We start from the raw sequence: 19280 nt of genomic DNA on the forward strand, positions 1-19280 counted from the left end.
ACTCTTGAAGACAATAAACATACATTATGTCTTAGATTTCTGCTTAAATACAATTCCACAAAGACTGAATATACGTTATATTACATTGTATCATCTTCTGAGGAAATAAAGCACATTTTTACAATGAATATCAGGTAAAGGAGTTGTTTTCTTCAGCAGCAGCTAGAATTTTATTTTAACTAGAGTTAGAGTCGACTGCTGCCTCAAGGACTTGTGGGTAATCGAAAGGAGGTGTCGGTTGCCTTAGTAACAGGAAGAGGAGGAACCAGGTCCATCTTGGAACTAATAATTTAAAAGAAAAAAAGAAACTTGATTGAAATGAAAACAAAGAGACAAACAGCAGCTCACATGTGATCCAGTGATGTCATCACTGGCGGAAACACTTGATTGGAACCTACTGGAGGTCTGAAGCCGACGCCCACTGGCGATGTTGCCGCCCCCTTGGAGAACGACGCGTTCTGATTGGCTCCCCCGAGACTCTGTAGGGCACAAACAAAGTTTCCTTAATTCCTTATTTCCTTCCTTTTCTCCTTGCCTTTTTCTAGTCCTCCTTCCTTACCTCACTTCCTTATAAGGTATTTCCTCCGTTTCTCTGTCAATCAAACCATCGGGCTCCGTCAGCTGCTTCCTATAAACACACACACAGAGACACACACACACACACACCGTTGTGTCCCGTTTATTGATTGAAAGCGAAATTGGCAAAATAAATATTTAATAACAATTCAAATGAATTAATACAATAACCCTTTTGTAACAAAAATATAAAAGATATTTCTAAAAAAATAAATGAATTAAAGCACATGTTAGTAATGCGCTATTTCCATCTACATATTATATATTTTATATATACTGTATATATTCATTTGTGTTTGTATATTTTAATGTATTTATTTCTGTCTGAAATTGGTGTTACTAACCTTAATTGATCACAGGATCAATTTGTTTGATTACTGTCACCTACCTCATTAAAATACAGACAAAGAAGTAAAAAGGTAGAAATATAAAATTTGAATTAATGAATTTTGATCTTATATTAAAAAAACAGCAAAATCACATGAAAAATAAAAGAACAAAATACAACAATGATAAATAGCTTCAATAAATAATTCACTTATTTAATAAAGTCAATTAGAAGCTGAGAATATGAACATAAATACATTTATTTACAGCATTTTAATTACCTAAAAATGGAATTGTGGATTTATTTCAGGAATCATTTGTTTATTGTTAAATATATTATTTATGTATGTATTAATGTATTGAGGGAAGAGTCTTTTTTTATCTCTAGTAACCAATCACAGAAATCTATCAGCCGGTCTGAGCAGAAGATCAGATGCTGCAGCTGTAATACTGCAGAAATTCCTGAAGGGGCAGCAGAGACAAGCTTTTACTGTCTTCATGGGGACTCTTTCTAAAACTACAGATTATTCATTACAGGCAAAGTAAAAAAGAGAAGTCCTCAGATGCACACAAATACAAACACACACACACACACACTTACTGGATGTGTTTCCATGTCAGAGAGTCGGGACTCCGTCTATAAAGAAGAAATTAATTTCAGTGGATTTAAAACAATTGTTAGCATTAGCAGGAGCATTAGCACAGTACTTACGATCTGGATTCACACCTCCGGTCGCCATGGCGATTGCTACGTGCAAACAGGAAGTAGATCAGTGAGAGAACGACTAGCGGAATGAATACAGACGTTAAAAAAGGGGAAAGCGAGAGAGATTCATAAATTTATTACCGGGGCTTTTTTCTTCTTCTGCGTCGTTCGTCTTTACTCGCTGTGTTCTGGGATTCGCTACCGCTGCTTGTGTTGCCACGGGAACGAGACCTAGCGATCAAACGTGGTAAAAAAAAAGAAAACAAGATCACCACCAAAATCATTGGCAAAAATATAACCAAAAAGAAATCACTGAAAAAATCACCAAAAATTCACAACTAATAAAACAACCACAAAAATCATGACAAAAAAAATCATCAATAAAAAAAATGTATCAACAATAGAACCACCAAATAAAATCCTCACTGAAAAAATTACCACTAAACAAATCCCTACCAAAGAAATCACCACCAAGATCTACTCAAGAATCACAACTAAAAAATCATCACCAAAAAATCACAACCCAAAAAATTGTCACCGAAACAAATGACTACTAAAAAATATGATATGAAAGATATGAGTTAAAAACCTCTCACCTCCTGCCCCGCTCTCTGATTGGTCGATCTCCGTCCAGACTTCTGCTCCGCCTAAAAGACCAACAGGATAAATTAATTTCGCCTCAAAGGATAACTCGTAAGGCAGCTTGACAAGGGGGTTAGTCCCGCCCCTGGCTCTCATTGGCTAAGCGTTAGTCCACCTCGGTGCTCATTGGTTGATGGTTTAGTTTGTGGATGTTTTCAAAGCCTCAAGTTTGTCAATTTGGTCGTCGCCATGTTGTTGTTTTTGCAACCGTAAGTGACCATATCAATCACCTTGTAGTCATTTTATATAGACTTCTATACAACCAGAGGAGTCGCCCCCTGGTGATCATTACAGAGAATGCAGCTTTAACACATGAAGCATAGACTTCTATACAACCAGAGGAGTCACCCCCTGGTGGTCATTACAGAGAATGCAGCTTTAACACATGAAGCATAGACTTCTATACAACCAGAGGAGTCGCCCCCTGGTGGTCAGGAGAGAGAATGCAGCTTTAACACATGAAGCATAGACTTCTATACAACCAGAGGAGTCGCCCCCTGGTGGTCAGGAGAGAGAATGCAGCTTTAACACATGAAGCATAGACTTCTATACAACCAGAGGAGTTTCTTTCTTACCTCTGAGATCTTCCTTCAGATTCTTCTTTTTCTTCTTTGGTGTTTGGAGGAAACTTTGGGTTGAAGAGGCCACTGGAACCAAATTATATTCTCAAATAATCAGATTATCTAACAGATTAAGTGCAGATTAAATTGACAGATAGATTATAAAATCTTTATGCTTCTCGTACTTTTGTTATTTTCTCTTTTACCTCTGAGGGCCGCTGTTTTCCCATGGTGCACTGGGCTTCACGTGATCCTGCTCCGCGCAGCCGTCTGACCTGCAGGAATCACATGATCACATGACATCTAACGTGTTTTTAATCCAATCACATCTCTCTCTCTCTCACCTCTGAACAACAGGTGGCACTGCCTTCGTCGCCATTGGTTCACTGTGGACTCCTGCGATCTGATTGGCTGGAAATGTGAAAAGTTTACAACGTTTTAGAATTAAAAAAAGAGTAAATTAATACATTAAACAAATATCAATCATGAAATGTTTTACCGTTAAATTAAAGTAGACTAAATAGTACAATTAAAATAAAATAGGTATAATAAATTCTTAGAAATAAATAAAGTAATACAAATAAAAGTAATAGTAATGATTACATTAATAGTAATTATAGTAATAACAATAATATTTATGATAATAATGATTACAATGGGATTAGACGTAATAATAATAATAATAACAATAATAATCAGAAAGTGTGCATACTGTGAAGTTTTGGTATCTGGTCATTTGTTGTTGTTGTTGTTGTTGTCTTGTTTCTCAGCAGGCCAACGCTCAGCCGAGGAAGAGTCCGAGTGGGCGAACGAGCAAAACTACTTATGACACACAGAGAGAGAGAGAGAGAATTAATCTGTGTTTTTAATAGAAAGTAAAGCATTTAAATGATGTTTTATATACGTGTGTATTTCATTTCAACAGCAATAAGTAATAATGTCGACACATATTTAGATACAAAATAAAAAAGGAAAGCAATTGAAATTGCATTTGATAACGTGAAAGACATCTAAGAACCAATAATGTCCTCATAGTTCAGTTTCCTCCATTATAAACCTGATCTAGACACATGTTGACAGTGTCACCTAGTGGTGGTTTGTGGTATGACACAATAGGATTGTGTGTGCGTGTGTGTGTGTGTGTGTGTGTGTGTGCGTGTGTGTGTGTGTGTGTGTGTGTGTGTGTGTGTGTGTGTGTGTGTGCGTGTACCTGTTGTGTTTCAGTTTGTACGTAGACGGGTTCGACATCCTGAACAAAATGAACGGATGATTTAGAGAACAGAACAAATGTAATAAGAGTTAAATGAGACTTTGTTGACCTGAAGAAGACGTGATGTTCAACACAACTTCTCCAGAGTCGCTTGCAGTCGGATCGATGCAGCGTCTGAAAGTAGAACGACGTCTCCGAACCCTGAAGAAACACAAATATTTAGATGTATTTTCTGGTTAAAAACGTTATTTAAATTATTCTCTTTTTCATAGATTTTTCTCTCGTCTTGTAATGTTGACACGTTAGCATTAGCATTAGTACGGAAAATAGGTTCTGTAGTTAAAACCGTCAACATTAAACAATGTTATAATGATCCTTTATGTTTGTTTACACCGTATTTTGTGTATTTAATGTTGTTGAAATGTTAAAACATATTCAAATATATTATTTATTATTGTTTTAATATCAGTTATCTACATGGTGACGCTTCAGTTTTCTTAATTCAGATTAATGAAGTTTATAGAAATGTATAATCCAAATAATAATAATAACAATAAACATAATAATTAGCATAATTAGCATAATTAGCATTAGCATCAGAACTCACATTCCTTCCAACGATTCTGAGCTCAAATGTTTCGTCTTTAAAGTGAAGTTTGTTGATTCTCTGCCTGAAGAAAAGTCACAGAGAAAACAATTTTTGTTTATTATTTATTTATATTCAATCAAATATTTGTTCATGTTATTTATACATTTTAAACATTTACACAAATAATGTATTTTATATTAATCTAACAAATTAATAGTATTTATAAACACATTTATTATTGTTATGTAAACTGTTTATTTGTTTAAACTGTTTATTATATATTGTTTATTCAAATTCATACAAACATTTGTTTGTGTTTATTTACGCAAATACATGTTTATATGTTTATTCCTTTTATACACTTTTGGGGTTTATTCATATACATACAAATATGTATTTACTTTATTTCTAAATACATTTTATATTTACAGAACAAATAACCTTTATTTAAGTTTATTTACATTCATACAAATTTGTCTACATTGTTTATCTATAATTATTCAAGCCTTTATTGTTGTTGTTTATTTATTCAAATATTTTTCATGTATATATTTATTAATTGTATTTATTTATCCTGTTTATATATTTTATTAACTTATTGATGCTGTTTAAGGATATGCTGTGTGTCTGGTGACAAATTAATATTCAACACTCCTTTTGGGTGAATGATGAAGACACTTTGTTGACTTGTTGTTCTCGTCTTTAATATGTTTTGTTCTGAGATACTGATTGTTAAATAAAGGTTTTGTAAAAAATAAAAAAAAATCTCTCTCTCTCTCTCTCTCTCTTTCTCTCTTTGACCATAAAGCACAGACCTGATCATTGAAGTCAACCGAAGAACAAAGATAGTTAAGGAGGTCTCACTCCTACCAGAAATATTTTCCCACCAGCACTTTGTTCTTGTAGATGACCACGCCCACTGGAGTCGGACCCAGGAAGTACTCCGTTTGGTTCTCACCCTGGAAAATAAATAATAAGTTTATATTTGAGCACATTTGTACAATAAAAGTTTTACTAATATTTAAGTATAACAATCCACTAAGAAATGTAAATAAAAAGTAAAATGTTTAATACAGACGACTTCACATTTCCCTGAAGTTTCCTCATGAACATGTCAAATATTATAATATTTAAATCAGCTACGAGAGGCTGAAGGGAAGTATTGATTGTCTGTATTGATCAGCGATCAGTTATCTTACGTAGGCGGCGAACAGAGAGACTCCGAACATCTGCAGAGAGCTGCAGAGAGACAGGAAGAGACGCTGGGCCTGAGGACGAGAGACACCGCTGGACAGAGAGAGAGAGAGAGACAGACAGACAGACAGTATAGAAAGACAGACAGACAGAGAGTCAGACAGACAGACAGACAGACAGACAGACAGAGAGACAGACAGAGAGACAGACAGACAGACAGACAGACAGACAGACAGACAGACAGACAGACAGACAGAGAGAGAGACAGAGAGAGAGAGAGAGACAGACAGACAGACAGACAGACAGAGAGACAGACAGACAGAGAGAGAGACAGAGAGAGAGACAGAGACAGAGATAGAGAGAGAGAGAGAGAGAGAGACAGAGAGACAGACAGACAGACAGAGAGACAGCCAGACAGACAGAGAGAGAGACAGAGAGACAGACAGAGAGAGAGACAGACAGACAGAGAGACAGACAGACAGACAGAGAGACAGAGAGACAGAGAGAGAGACAGACAGACAGACAGACAGACAGACAGACAGAGAGACAGACAGACAGACAGACAGACAGACAGACAGACAGACAGACAGACAGACAGACAGAGAGACAGAGAGAGAGAGAGAGAGAGACAGACAGACAGACAGAGAGACAGACAGACAGAGAGAGAGACAGAGACAGAGATAGAGAGAGAGAGAGAGACAGAGAGACAGACAGACAGACAGACAGAGAGACAGACAGACAGACAGACAGAGAGACAGAGAGACAGAGAGAGAGACAGAGAGACAGACAGAGAGACAGAGAGAGAGACAGACAGACAGACAGACAGAGAGACAGACAGACAGACAGACAGAGAGACAGACAGACAGAGAGACAGAGAGAGAGACAGACAGACAGACAGACAGACAGACAGACAGAGAGACAGACAGACAGAGAGAGACAGACAGGCAGACAGACAGACAGACAGACAGACATACAGAGACAGACATACAGTATAGAAAGACAGACAGACAGAGAGACAGACAGACAGGCAGGCTAGTTAGACTCTACGGCGTCAGTGAACATGTATTTAATCTAACTGACCCGTATTGATTGATAAGCAATTGATTAGAGCAAAGACTAAATATGTTTCATGTTCAATCCTAAGAGTTTAAATGATTATATTTTACACTTTCAGTTTGTACTATAGACTGTTTATAAGACGTGTATACAAAGTCATGGTGGATGTTATGAAGCTTAGTTTGGCAATTTCGCCGTCGCCATCTTGTTTTTATTTTTTCTGCAGCCAGTGAACAGGAAGTGACCATATTAGGTCTGAGGAGGAGTGACGTAGAGACGGCGTATACGTCTTTAAGAGACTTTAAAACATGCAGCGTTGGCTTCACGTTAAAGAACTGGAGGTTGCCTCCTGGTTTATATAGGTTTTATTTGTTGGTGTTTTATTTTGAAAGGTAATGATTTATATTTCCTGTCTACCTGAGTGACGTGTACATGTGTTGTACTTCCTGCTTCTCCTCCGAGTCTGAAGGCTCCGCCTCCTTTTGGTCTCCTCGCTCGGCTGAGGGAAATAAAAGTTGTGTTTTATTCTGTAATTAAATTAAATGTACATTGAATAAATGTTTAACTATCATCATATTACCATAAATGTTATTTAAAATCTTTATTTGTATACAAAATCATTTATTTTATTCTTAGAAGAATAAAAGGAAAATGTTTAAAATGTTAAAAGTGGAAAATATTTCTTATCATGTGTCGATTGATTGAAAGCTCATTGTTTCGTTAATAACATATATATATATATATATATATATATACTGTATATATATATATATATTATATAATAATACACATTATAATATAATATAATAATACACATTAACGTGCTTTCTCACCCTGCAGCATCAGAGCGGAGAGTCGAGGTTTGAGGTGGGGGGGACACCGCAGACCACCCTGACGGAGGTCCTGACGGACCTGCAGGTAAAACTGATACCTGACACAAGAGACACTTAGTTTGCTTTATTACTTTAAATAATTAAACCGACACCGATACCACGCTGCTGGAGGAAGGGGGGCACAGGAGAACCAGAACCAGGACTGAGAGGGGCAGACTGTCAGACCTGCTGCAGTAAAATAAGAGGTTTTCTAAAGATCTCAGAAACACTACCACTTTAGTCCACAGGGGGGGCGACAGAACAAACACTACCACTTTAGTCCACAGGGGGCGACATAACAAACACTACCACTTTAGTCCACAGGGGGCGCCAGAACCAACACTACCACTTTAGTCCACAGGGGGGGCGACAGAACAAACACTACCACTTTAGTCCACAGGGGGGGCGACAGAACAAACACTACCACTTTAGTCCACAGGGGACACTAGAACCAACACTACCACTTTAGTCCACAGGGGGCGCCAGAACCAACACTACCACTTCTGTCCACAGGGGGCTCCAGAACCAACACTACCACTTTAGTCCACAGGGGGCGCCAGAACCAACACTACCACTTCTGTCCACAGGGGGCACCAGAACCAACACTACCACTTTAGTCCACAGGGGACACTGGAACCAACACTACCACTTTAGTCCACAGGGGACACTAGAACCAACACTACCACGTTAGTCCACAGGGGGACGACAGAACCAACACTACCACTTTAGTCCACAGGGGGACGACAGAACCAACACTACCACGTTAGTCCACAGGGGGCACCAGAACCAACACTACCACTTTAGTCCACAGGGGGACGACAGAACCAACACTACCACTTTAGTCCACAGGGGGACGACAGAACCAACACTACCACTTTAGTCCACAGGGGACACTAGAACCAACACTACCACTTTAGTCCACAGGGGACACTAGAACCAACACTACCACTTTAGTCCACAGGGAGGGCGACAGAACCAACAATACCACTTTAGTCCACAGGGAGCGCCAGAACCACCACAGAACTAAAACTCCTCGGAGTAACTTTTAAATTACAAGAAATAAAAGAGAAAAAATATCAAAGCATTTAAATTTAAAAAATAACAAAAAATTATGACAACATTGATAATTATTTACCACATGACACAATAACATTCTACATCAAAGAAATATTGATACTTATTTTGATTTTATATTTATATTATATTTAATAATCGTTACACCAATAACTGTTCCTAAAATCTAATAGTAATAATATTAGTAATAATAATAATAGTAGTAATAATAATAATAATAATAATAATAATTCTTATTATTATTCTAATAATAATAGTAATAGAATAACTGTACCGTGTAGTTTCCTCCTTCAGTTTGGACGGATCCTCAACATAAAACTTGACACCAAAATAGAAAATGTACGGCGGCCCAACTGTGGCAAAACAGTAAGAACGAGAAAAATATCAATAACAATAATAATGTAATCAATGTGTCCAATAATAATAGGTCTGATTTGTAAAACTCACCGAGGTTTCGATGTTGTGAAAGAGTTTTTAATGGATCCAACCAGTGCTGTTCGAAGCAAAAAATCAAGTAAATACATCTTATTTTTATGTCAAATAGTATGCAAAATGCACTTTTTCATCGCTTTTCAACATAAAGTGTCTAAATACCAACATATTACATTACATTACATGTCATTTAGCTGACGCTTTTATCCAAAGCGAGTGCATTAAACCATGAGTCCAAACTCAGAACAACAAGAATCAAGCAAGTACAATTTCTTCAATAACGTTAAACTACAAAGTGCTATCAGTAAGAGACATTTAAGTGCTACTAAAGTGCTACTACGGCGCTACCTTCCCTATTCAAGGTATAGTCGAAAAAGATGTGTTTTTAGTTTGTGACGGAAGATGTAGAGACTTTCTGCTGTCCTGATGTCAATGGGGAGCTCGTTCCACCAATGAGGAGCCAGCACAGCAAACAGTCGTGATTTTGTTGAGTGTTTAGCTCGAAGTGAAGGAGCTACAAGCCGATTGGCAGAAGCCGAGTGAAGTGAACGAGGTGGGGTGTACGGTTAGACCATGTCCTGGGTGTGAGGTTAGACCATGTCCTGGGTGTGAGGTTAGACCATGTCCTGGGTGTGAGGTTAGACCATGTCCTGGGTGTGAGGTTAGACCATGTCCTGGGTGTGAGGTTAGACCATGTCCTGGGTGTAGACCGGACCCGATCTGTTCGCAGCACGGTACGCAAGTACCAATGTTTTGAAGCGGATGCGGGCGGCCACCGGTAACCAGTGAAGGTCGCGGAGGAGCTGAGGATTGTGGGTAAATTTCGGGAGGTTGAAGACCAGTCGAGCAGCTGCATTCTGGATGAGCTGTAGAGGTCAAATGGCATTAGCAGGAAGACCTGCCAAGAGGGAGTTGCAATAGTCTAGCCGTGAGATGACCAGAGCCTGGACCAGAGCCTGGACCAGAACCTGTGCCGCCTTCTGAGTGAGAAGAGGTCATATTCTCCTGATGTTGTACAGCATGTACCTACAGGAGCGTGTTATTGCGGTAATGTTGGCAGTCAGGGAGAGTTGACTGTCGAGCGTCACTCCGAGGTTCCTGGCAGTCGGAGTCGGAGCCAACACTGAGTTGTTGAAGTTAATAGTTAGGTCGTGGGTGGGAGAGCCTTTTCCTGGAAGGAGGAGAAGTTCAGTCTTGTCCAGGTTAATTTTCAGGTGGTGAGCGGACATCCACTGAGAGATGTCGGTCAGACAGGCAGAGATTCGTGCTGCTACCTGTGTTTCGGATTGGGGAAACGAGAGGATCAGTTGGGTGTCGTCAGCATAGCTGTGGTAGGTGAAGCCATGCGAGCGAATGACACACAGAGCCGAGAGAGTTGGTGTACAGAGAGAAGAGAAGAGGACCGAGGACTGAGCCCTGAGGGACCCCAGTAGTCAGAAGACAAGGCTCAGACACAGATCCTCTCCAGGTTACCCGGTAAGAGCGGTCGGTGAGGTAGGATGAGAAGAGTGAGAGCACAGCCTGAGATACCCAGGTCCTGGAGGGAGGACATGAGGATCTGGTGGTTCACTGTGTCAAAGGCAGCGGAAAGGTCTAGAAGGATGAGGACAGAGGAGAGAGAGGCTGCTCTAGCAGTGTGAAGCTGCTCAGAGACAGCAAGGAGGGCAGTCTCTGTTGAGTGGTCTTGAATCCAGACTGGTGGGGGTCTAGAAGGTTGTTGCTGTGGAGATAGGAGGAGACTTGGTTAGAGATAGCTCGCTCTAGAGTTTTGGAAAGGAAGGGGAGGAGAGAGACAGGTCTGTAGTTGTTGACTTCAGACGGGTCGAGAGTGGGTTTCTTCAGGAGAGGGTTGACTCCGCCTCCTTCAGAGAGTTAGGGAAACAGCCGGTTGAGAGGGAGGTGTTAATAAGATGGGTGAGAAAGGGAAGAAGGTTGGGAGCAATAGACTGGAGAATGTGAGAAGGGATGGGGTCAAGGGGGCAGGTGGTTGGGGGGTCAGAGGTCACCAAGGTAAGAACTTGATTAGGAGACAGGGGGATAAAAGAGGAAAACAAGGGGGAAGAAGGTTAAGTTACTGGAGGTGTAGTTATAGAAGATGGATTAGTAAATGAGGAGCGTATGTCGTCTATCTTTTTTGTAAAGTAGTCAACAAAGTGGCTTGGTAGAAGGGTGGAGGGAGGGGGGGGGCAGGGGGGGTCAAGGAGGTTGGAAGAAATAGAGAAGAGCTTTTTGGAGTTAGACAAAGAGGATTCGATTCTGGAATGGTAGAACAGACATATCAGAAAACACCGCTTTATTATTTATTATTATTTATTATAATAAACTAAATTAAATTAACAAAATGTATTAAAACCCATCTCTCACCGTCTGCTGTTTGTTGTCACAGAACCTCAAACCAAAGAACTCGACTTCAGTCACGTCCAGTTGAGAAAACACCTGACGCAAGATGGCCGCCACCTTGGAAGATTTCTAAAGGATGAAAAACAGGGTTTCCCTTCGTCGTGTGACTCGGCGTTCAGGTGAGTGACAGAAAAGTGAAAGAAAAGAACAGAAGAGTGAAAACAGGAAGTTCTCTCTCACCTTGATGCCTTGCTCGGCCGTCAGTGTCATCTTCCTCTCGTCCAATAGGAGGACTTCGCCATAAAATTCATCCCAGTTGCCACGGAAACAAGCCATCGTTACCTAAAACCGCAGATATTTATATTTCAAAAATGTTTTCTGGTGTAAATATTAGCCCCAGAAACAGTAAAATGACTAAAAGATCTTTATTTAAGTTATACGATTAGATTCATAAACTATATTTATATTGTTTGTTTATTTGTATTTTATGCATTCATATTTATCAAATAAACACATTATGATGAAATGTGTTAGACCAAAATAAAATAATAAAAGTACAATATAATAAATGTTATGAAGTGGTCTTAGAGACCTGATGCCGACAATTTACGTCTATAAAACAAATAATGAATCAATAACAAAGAGCGCTGAGCTTTACTGTAATTATTTAATTATTTAATTACTTTATTATAATATTTACTGTATTTATTTAATGATTCTATTAAATAATATTTACTGTATTTATTGAATTACTTGTTTGTTCTAATGTTATCTCTATTGATGTATTACTTTTTAAAATAATATTTACTGTTATTAAAAACAGCGAGAGCCTGAGAAACAAACAAAAGGCAGAAAACTCACTGTGATCATCATTAAATAATGTAAAAAATATAACATTGTGGTAATATATATATTCAGATAATATAAAAATGAAGAAGACGATGTGTTTCCTCCTCACCTGATGATCAACTAACTCTTCTTATTGCTCTTCTTCTTCTTCCTCTTTTCTTCTCACTCTCTCAGTGCTCTGTTGTTCTGTTGCCGTGGATACGGTCTCCTCGCCCCTCCCCCTCCAGTCTCATTTAAATGTTTAATCAGAAACTGTTTTATTCTGTTTAACTGTCTGAATGGCTTTTGTAATGTTTTCTACTTTGACTTTAAATAAACCTAATGTTTTGCACAATACACATTTTATAATAATAAAAATATAAAAAATATTCTGAGAGTTTTAAATTAAAACAGTATAAAATCAAATATAAATGAAGTGTAATATTCACCTCCTTCCCTCTCATCCCCCTTTCCTTTCTCCCATCTCCTCTTCCTCCTTCCTTCCCTCCCCCCTTCTTATCTCCCTCCCTTCCTTGCATCCTCCCTTCTTCCCTTCCCGTTTCCTCCCTCCCTCCCATCTCTCTCATCAGACTAAATGCAGGATTAGCTCTTAATTAGCTCTTAATGCTAATCCAGAGTGTTTCCTCTCACTGACCTCAGACCAGTTAAATATCTGGTTAACTGATCTGAAGTTTCACATTAAAAGCTTTCATATAAAAGATCGGCTGCAGACGTTGTTCGGGAGAAAAAGTGAATCTTTGATAGTTTTAAACTTTATTTTATTTTTTCACAGTTAATCATAATGTTCTATATAAAACATTCAAATCAGAGCTGATTTCCTACGTGACAAACATGATGAATCAATAAATACAAACCTTTTTAGTTATTATATTTTCAGTATAAATGAGCTCTGATTCCAGGTCAGATATTAACATCAAGTGAAAAAAAAAAGAAAAATCTATAAAAGTACGATTTTAAGATTGGATCTTCAAAATAAAAGTCAGTCATTTGGTTTAAAGTGACGGAACATTTGATCATAACCTTCAAAATAAAAGCCATTAGGAATGCACAACACTAAATCTAATAAAGTCTTTCATGATAAAAGTCTTTCACACAAACTTCAAACATATAATTTACTCATTAACGTCAACATAAATCACAGCTTGTTGCAGCCTTCAAAATAAAAGCCAGAGGGAATAGGCAATCTTTTCTTCCCTGATGCTATCTTCAAAATAAAAGTCTGACATTTAAAAACAACACGTTTACTATTGAAAGCCGATGATGTCTTTATTGTCTCCTCTTTCCTGCCGTTTGTGATGTTTTAATATAGTTTCATATCACCGGCTGGTGTTTATGTACACGGTTTGCAAACAGCAGTCGGCACTTGTGAACGCAACTCTGTTTTCAAAATACGTCAAAATAAAAGCCCTAGCTAACAGCCAATGTTATACACCTTCAAAGTAAAAGCTCTCAAACTAAAACTATGGCTTCAGGTCCAGACTGTCAAAACAGAGCAGTTAACAATAATCTATATCTTCTTAATTCATTTAAGGTTTTAAAATATCACATTTATTTTATATTTCATAAAGACAACAAATCACAAGTATTTTCTATATATATATTATATCATATTATTTATGGAATAAATTAAAATTCATGAATACAAATGTATAAAATTAATAAATTAATAATAATTAACCTAAAATAAAAACAGGTGATGAGAGAAAGTCGATCTACTGCGACAAGTTGCTGAGGCTCCGATTGGTGGAGAGGAAATTACCCATGAAGCTCGGCACCTGCAGGCCCGTTGTTATGGTGATACCGCCGCACCAAACCTGCAACACAGTTTTACTACAGTCAATACTGAGTACTGCTTTAAATACCACAGAAAAACACAATTAGACATTTTCTTTGATTGTTTTGGATTCTTTCTTTAATTTAGAAGATGAGGTGGTGTTGTAGTACTAGTGTGGTGTAGAAGTACAGTGTGGTACTACTACAGTGTGGTGTAGTACGACTACAGTGTTGTACTACTACAGCGTGTTACTACTACAGCGTGGTACTACTACAGTGTGGATATGACTACAGTGTGGTACTACTACAGTGTGGATATGACTACAGTGTGGTACTACTACAGTGTGGATTAGTACTACTACAACGTGTTACTACTACAGTGTGGTACTACTACAGTGTGGTGTAGTACTACTACAACGTGTTACTACTACAGAGTGGTACTACTACAGTGTGGTGTAGTACTACTACAGTGTGGTACTAGTACAGTGTGGTACTACTACAGTGTGGTGTAGTACTACTACAACGTGTTACTACTACAGTGTGGTACTACTACAGTGTGGTACTACTACAGTGTGGTACTACTACAGTGTGGTACTAGTACAGTGTGTTACTACTACAGTGTGGTGTAGTACTACTACAGCGTGTTACTACTACAGTGTGGTACTACTACAGTGTGGTACTACTACAGTGTGGTACTACTACAGTGTGGTACTAGTACAGTGTGGTGGTGTAGTACTACTACAGCGTGTTACTACTACAGTGTGGTGTAGTACTACTACAGCATGTTACTACTACAGTGTGGTACTACTACAGTGTAGTATTACTACAGTGTGGTGTAGTACTACTACAGCATGTTACTACTACAGTGTGGTACTAGTACAGTGTGGTACTACTACAGTGTGGTGTGGTACTACTACAGCGTGTTACTACTACAGTGTGGTACTACTACAGTGTGGTACTACTACAGTGTGGTGTAGTACTACTACAGTGAGGTGTAGTACTACTACAGCGTGTTACTACTACAGTGTGGTGTAGTACTACTACAGCATGTTACTACTACAGTGTGGTACTACTACAGTGTAGTACTACTACAGTGTGGTATTACTACAGTGTGGTGTAGTACTACTACAGCGTGTTACTACTACAGTGTGGTACTAGTACAGTGTGGTACTACTACAGTGTGGTACTACTACAGTGTGGTGTAGTACTACTACAGTGAGGTGTAGTACTACTACAGCGTGTTACTACTACAGTGCGGTACTAGTACAGTGTGGTACTACTACAGTGTGGTACTACTACAGTGTGTTACTACTACAGTGTGTTACTACTACAGTGTGTTACTACTACAGTGTGGTACTACTACAGCGTGTTACTACTACGTGTTACTACTACAGTGTGTTACTACTACAGTGTGGTACTACTACAGCGTGTTACTACTACGTGTTACTACTACAGTGTGGTGTAGTACTACTACAACGTGTTACTACTACGTGTTACTACTACAGTGTGGTACTACTACAGCGTGTTACTACTACGTGTTACTACTACAGTGTGGTGTAGTACTACTACAGCGTGTTACTACTACGTGTTACTACTACAGTGTGGTACTACTACAGCGTGTTACTACTACGTGTTACTACTACAGTGTGTTACTACTACAGTGTGGTACTACTACAGCGTGTTACTACTACGTGTTACTACTACAGTGTGGTGTAGTACTACTACAGCGTGTTACTACTACGTGTTACTACTACAGTGTGGTGTAGTACTACTACAGCGTGTTACTACTACGTGTTACTACTACAGTGTGGTGTAGTACTACTACAGCGTGTTACTACTACAGTGTGGTGTAGTACTACTACAGCATGTTACTACTACAGTGTGGTACTAGTACAGTGTGGTACTACTACAGTGTGGTGTGGTACTACTACAGCGTGTTACTACTACAGTGTGGTACTACTACAGTGTGGTACTACTACAGTGTGGTGTAGTACTACTACAGTGAGGTGTAGTACTACTACAGCGTGTTACTACTACAGTGTGGTGTAGTACTACTACAGCATGTTACTACTACAGTGTGGTACTACTACAGTGTAGTACTACTACAGTGTGGTATTACTACAGTGTGGTGTAGTACTACTACAGCGTGTTACTACTACAGTGTGGTACTAGTACAGTGTGGTACTACTACAGTGTGGTACTACTACAGTGTGGTGTAGTACTACTACAGTGAGGTGTAGTACTACTACAGCGTGTTACTACTACAGTGCGGTACTAGTACAGTGTGGTACTACTACAGTGTGGTACTACTACAGTGTGTTACTACTACAGTGTGTTACTACTACAGTGTGTTACTACTACAGTGTGGTACTACTACAGCGTGTTACTACTACGTGTTACTACTACAGTGTGTTACTACTACAGTGTGGTACTACTACAGCGTGTTACTACTACGTGTTACTACTACAGTGTGGTGTAGTACTACTACAACGTGTTACTACTACGTGTTACTACTACAGTGTGGTACTACTACAGCGTGTTACTACTACGTGTTACTACTACAGTGTGGTACTACTACAGCGTGTTACTACTACGTGTTACTACTACAGTGTGTTACTACTACAGTGTGGTACTACTACAGCGTGTTACTACTACGTGTTACTACTACAGTGTGGTGTAGTACTACTACAGCGTGTTACTACTACGTGTTACTACTACAGTGTGGTGTAGTACTACTACAGCGTGTTACTACTACGTGTTACTACTACAGTGTGGTGTAGTACTACTACAGCGTGTTACTACTACAGTGTGGTACTACTACAGTGTGGTACTACTACAGTGTGGTGTAGTACTACTAGTGTGGTACTGACTGTGAAGGCGGGGAGCAGCGGCTGGCTGAACTTTGTTTTGAAGGAGTGAAGCAGACGAGGTCGATCAGCATCGATAAACGATAAATCACCTGAAACACACAGAGACGCGTTCAGGAAACTGAAGCGTGAAGATGAACCTAGTTTAAAAACAATAAAGTAAACTATTTAGTTGGTACCGTTGTCGTAGTCGCAGTAGATTCCGATTCGCTGAGGCAGCGGCCAATCGAGAGCCTTCGCTTTGTTGTTGTGCTTCGCAGCGAGCGAGCTCTGCAGCCATTGGCTGGCGTGGAGACACCACGAGCCAACATTTTTCCCTAATTGGTCAAAACGGCCCAGACTTGCCCGATAGGCCACGCCCACACTGAACGACTTCCAGTCAGTGAGGGGGCGGAGCTCCCAGTAGTGACAGCCGCCTGTTATCTCCTGGTCACCTAGGTGACGGAGAGAAGTACAAAACAGAGGGAAAAGACAACAGTCAGTTGCAACCTTCAAAATAAAGGTTGGCCATTTAAATTTTAACAATAGGTGTTTTTGTCCACATCCCTGAAACTAAAGCTGCAATGTATTAAATAAAAACTGGGCAAGAATGATTAATAATTAAAAAAAGAATGTAATAAAACACCTGATTAAAACATGTTTTATATTTTCAATTAATATTTGAAAATGAATAGAAATCAAAATGTATGTATTTATTGTTTTCATACCAAATATAAAATTTGTAATAATACTTCATATTTAAAAAAAAAATAATTAGCATTAGTTGTAGTATCAACATGAGGTATTTGTGTAGAAGTACTCCATGTGAAGTACTATGTGAAGTACCCAGCACGGTGTACGACTCTCCAGCGAATCGGTCGCGTCCTGCTCGACTTCCCGCTGTTTTATTGGGCGACGGTGTGGCGCTCCGGCTGCTAATGAAAGAAAAAAACTAGAAGTTAGAAGTGTAAAGACTTAAAATCCCATTACACCTCCCAGTTAGTAAAAGTGGGAAAACAACGAGGTGAAACAGCCAATGAGGTCGTGCCAAAGCGATGACGGAGCAGAGAGAAAGATGACAAAATGGGAGAAAAACAACACGAAATATAACTTTAAATTGATTAAAAAGTCATCAAATCACAAAAATCGTAATATTGTACTAAATATAAGTATTTTGCCTTAGAAAAGACACATTTTAACAAAATATACAATAGTAGAGTAGATAAAATAGATGATACTTTTAGTCAAAATATAAGTCATATTAGATAACCTTTTATTTAACAACATAAAAACCCTTTTTTACATGTTGAACCTGTTTGAAAACAACAACAACAACAACTAAATACCCCAAAAAAACAAAATGCAAATACACAGTTTAAAAAAACGCGACACAATTCGGACACACAACAGATTTTATTGAAACTGCGAAACTAAAACGCAGACGTGACGTCAGCGGTGATGTGATTGGCCGCATGAAGTGAGAAATGGCGGATGGGGGAAGTGATCGGTGACGCTGTGGTTGCCAGGCAACCTGTGAGCGATGGCGGTCTCTACCTGAGCGGGTCGGAGAGCGGACGCAGTGCGGAGACTGCAGGAGGACGAAGAGCTCAAACACACGGACACACAGCAGCAGAGAAACAGCTCAAGATTAAAACAGACCAGAAGCTACAAAAACCAGATGGACTTGAGATCTCGACCGCGTCGCCGGTGACGCCGCCTCACCTGCTTTTGTTCTCTTTTCCTCTCAGTCGGGGGTCGTGACCTTTGAGCCCCTGCGGCTCCCAGGTCACAGTGTCGACCTGAACCTTCAACTCAGCGTGAGCCGTCACCGCGTCAAAGCCGAAGTTATACGCTGCAATAAAACAAGAAGAAGAAGTTAATAGTAACTATTAAGTTGGTAGTAATTTAGGATTTCATATAATGTGTTCAGTTTATTAGGAACATCGAACTAAAACTAGATATAAAATCAAACCACTGATTCCAGAACCAGTTACCAACCACTTTAAACACAGATATTTACTCCTTCACAATAAAAGCAAAAGGCTCCATAATCATTAATAAGGGTTGTGTTTGAAGAGAATTTCAGTGAAAATAAACCAATGAACGAAATAAGAAAATAAAAGCAAAAAAAGGAACTCCAACATAAATATATATAATGTTGGATTTTAAGAACAGTTTCCTCTCACTCTGTCTTCATGTCTCCATCATTAAAAAAAACTAAAACAGTCCATCCA

The 19280-nt window shown here is 39.0% G+C and overlaps 2 protein-coding genes across 2 annotated transcripts in view; both read right to left on the minus strand.

The window, feature by feature from the left end:
* Positions 1-71: 71 nt before the first annotated feature.
* Positions 72-12585, minus strand: epb41l4a (erythrocyte membrane protein band 4.1 like 4A). The gene is made up of 23 exons (XM_034546181.1): positions 12537-12585; positions 11819-11920; positions 11603-11707; positions 9254-9299; positions 9081-9159; positions 7694-7791; positions 7278-7359; positions 5810-5897; positions 5481-5569; positions 4629-4692; positions 4131-4222; positions 4022-4060; positions 3524-3633; positions 3156-3222; positions 3018-3086; positions 2827-2898; positions 2206-2256; positions 1751-1840; positions 1616-1651; positions 1505-1540; positions 560-628; positions 399-479; positions 72-282 (listed from the first exon to the last, which is right to left on the minus strand). The coding sequence occupies exons 2-23, from the start codon at positions 11912-11914 to the stop codon at positions 204-206; spliced, it is 1638 nt and encodes a 545-aa protein (XP_034402072.1). The 5' UTR covers positions 11915-11920; positions 12537-12585; the 3' UTR covers positions 72-203.
* A 583-nt stretch (positions 12586-13168) lies between these two features.
* Positions 13169-19280, minus strand: part of fsd1l (fibronectin type III and SPRY domain containing 1-like) — a 10239-nt gene continuing 4127 nt past the window's right edge. The window contains exons 9-13 of the mRNA XM_034546178.1: positions 18769-18898; positions 17893-17981; positions 17247-17501; positions 17071-17159; positions 13169-14241 (exon numbers count right to left, since the gene is read on the minus strand). Coding sequence (XP_034402069.1) covers positions 14140-14241; positions 17071-17159; positions 17247-17501; positions 17893-17981; positions 18769-18898 — 665 coding nt within the window. The 3' untranslated portion in view covers positions 13169-14139. The remainder of the gene's footprint in view (positions 14242-17070; positions 17160-17246; positions 17502-17892; positions 17982-18768; positions 18899-19280) is intronic.

Source organism: Cyclopterus lumpus, chromosome 12 (assembly GCF_009769545.1).
Source record: "Cyclopterus lumpus isolate fCycLum1 chromosome 12, fCycLum1.pri, whole genome shotgun sequence".
Lineage (NCBI taxonomy): Eukaryota > Metazoa > Chordata > Actinopteri > Perciformes > Cyclopteridae > Cyclopterus > Cyclopterus lumpus.

Coding starts and splice junctions, on each gene's coding strand:
- epb41l4a (XM_034546181.1), bottom strand. CDS start 11,914: ATGGCTTGTTTCCGTGGCAACTGGGATGAATTTTATGGCGAAGTCCTC. Junction 4,693..5,480: donor CTGGTGGGAAAATATTTCTG/GTAGGAGTGAGA, acceptor ACTTTTCTTCAG/GCAGAGAATCAACAAACTTC. Junction 1,541..1,615: donor CGGAGGTGTGAATCCAGATC/GTAAGTACTGTG, acceptor TCTTCTTTATAG/ACGGAGTCCCGACTCTCTGA.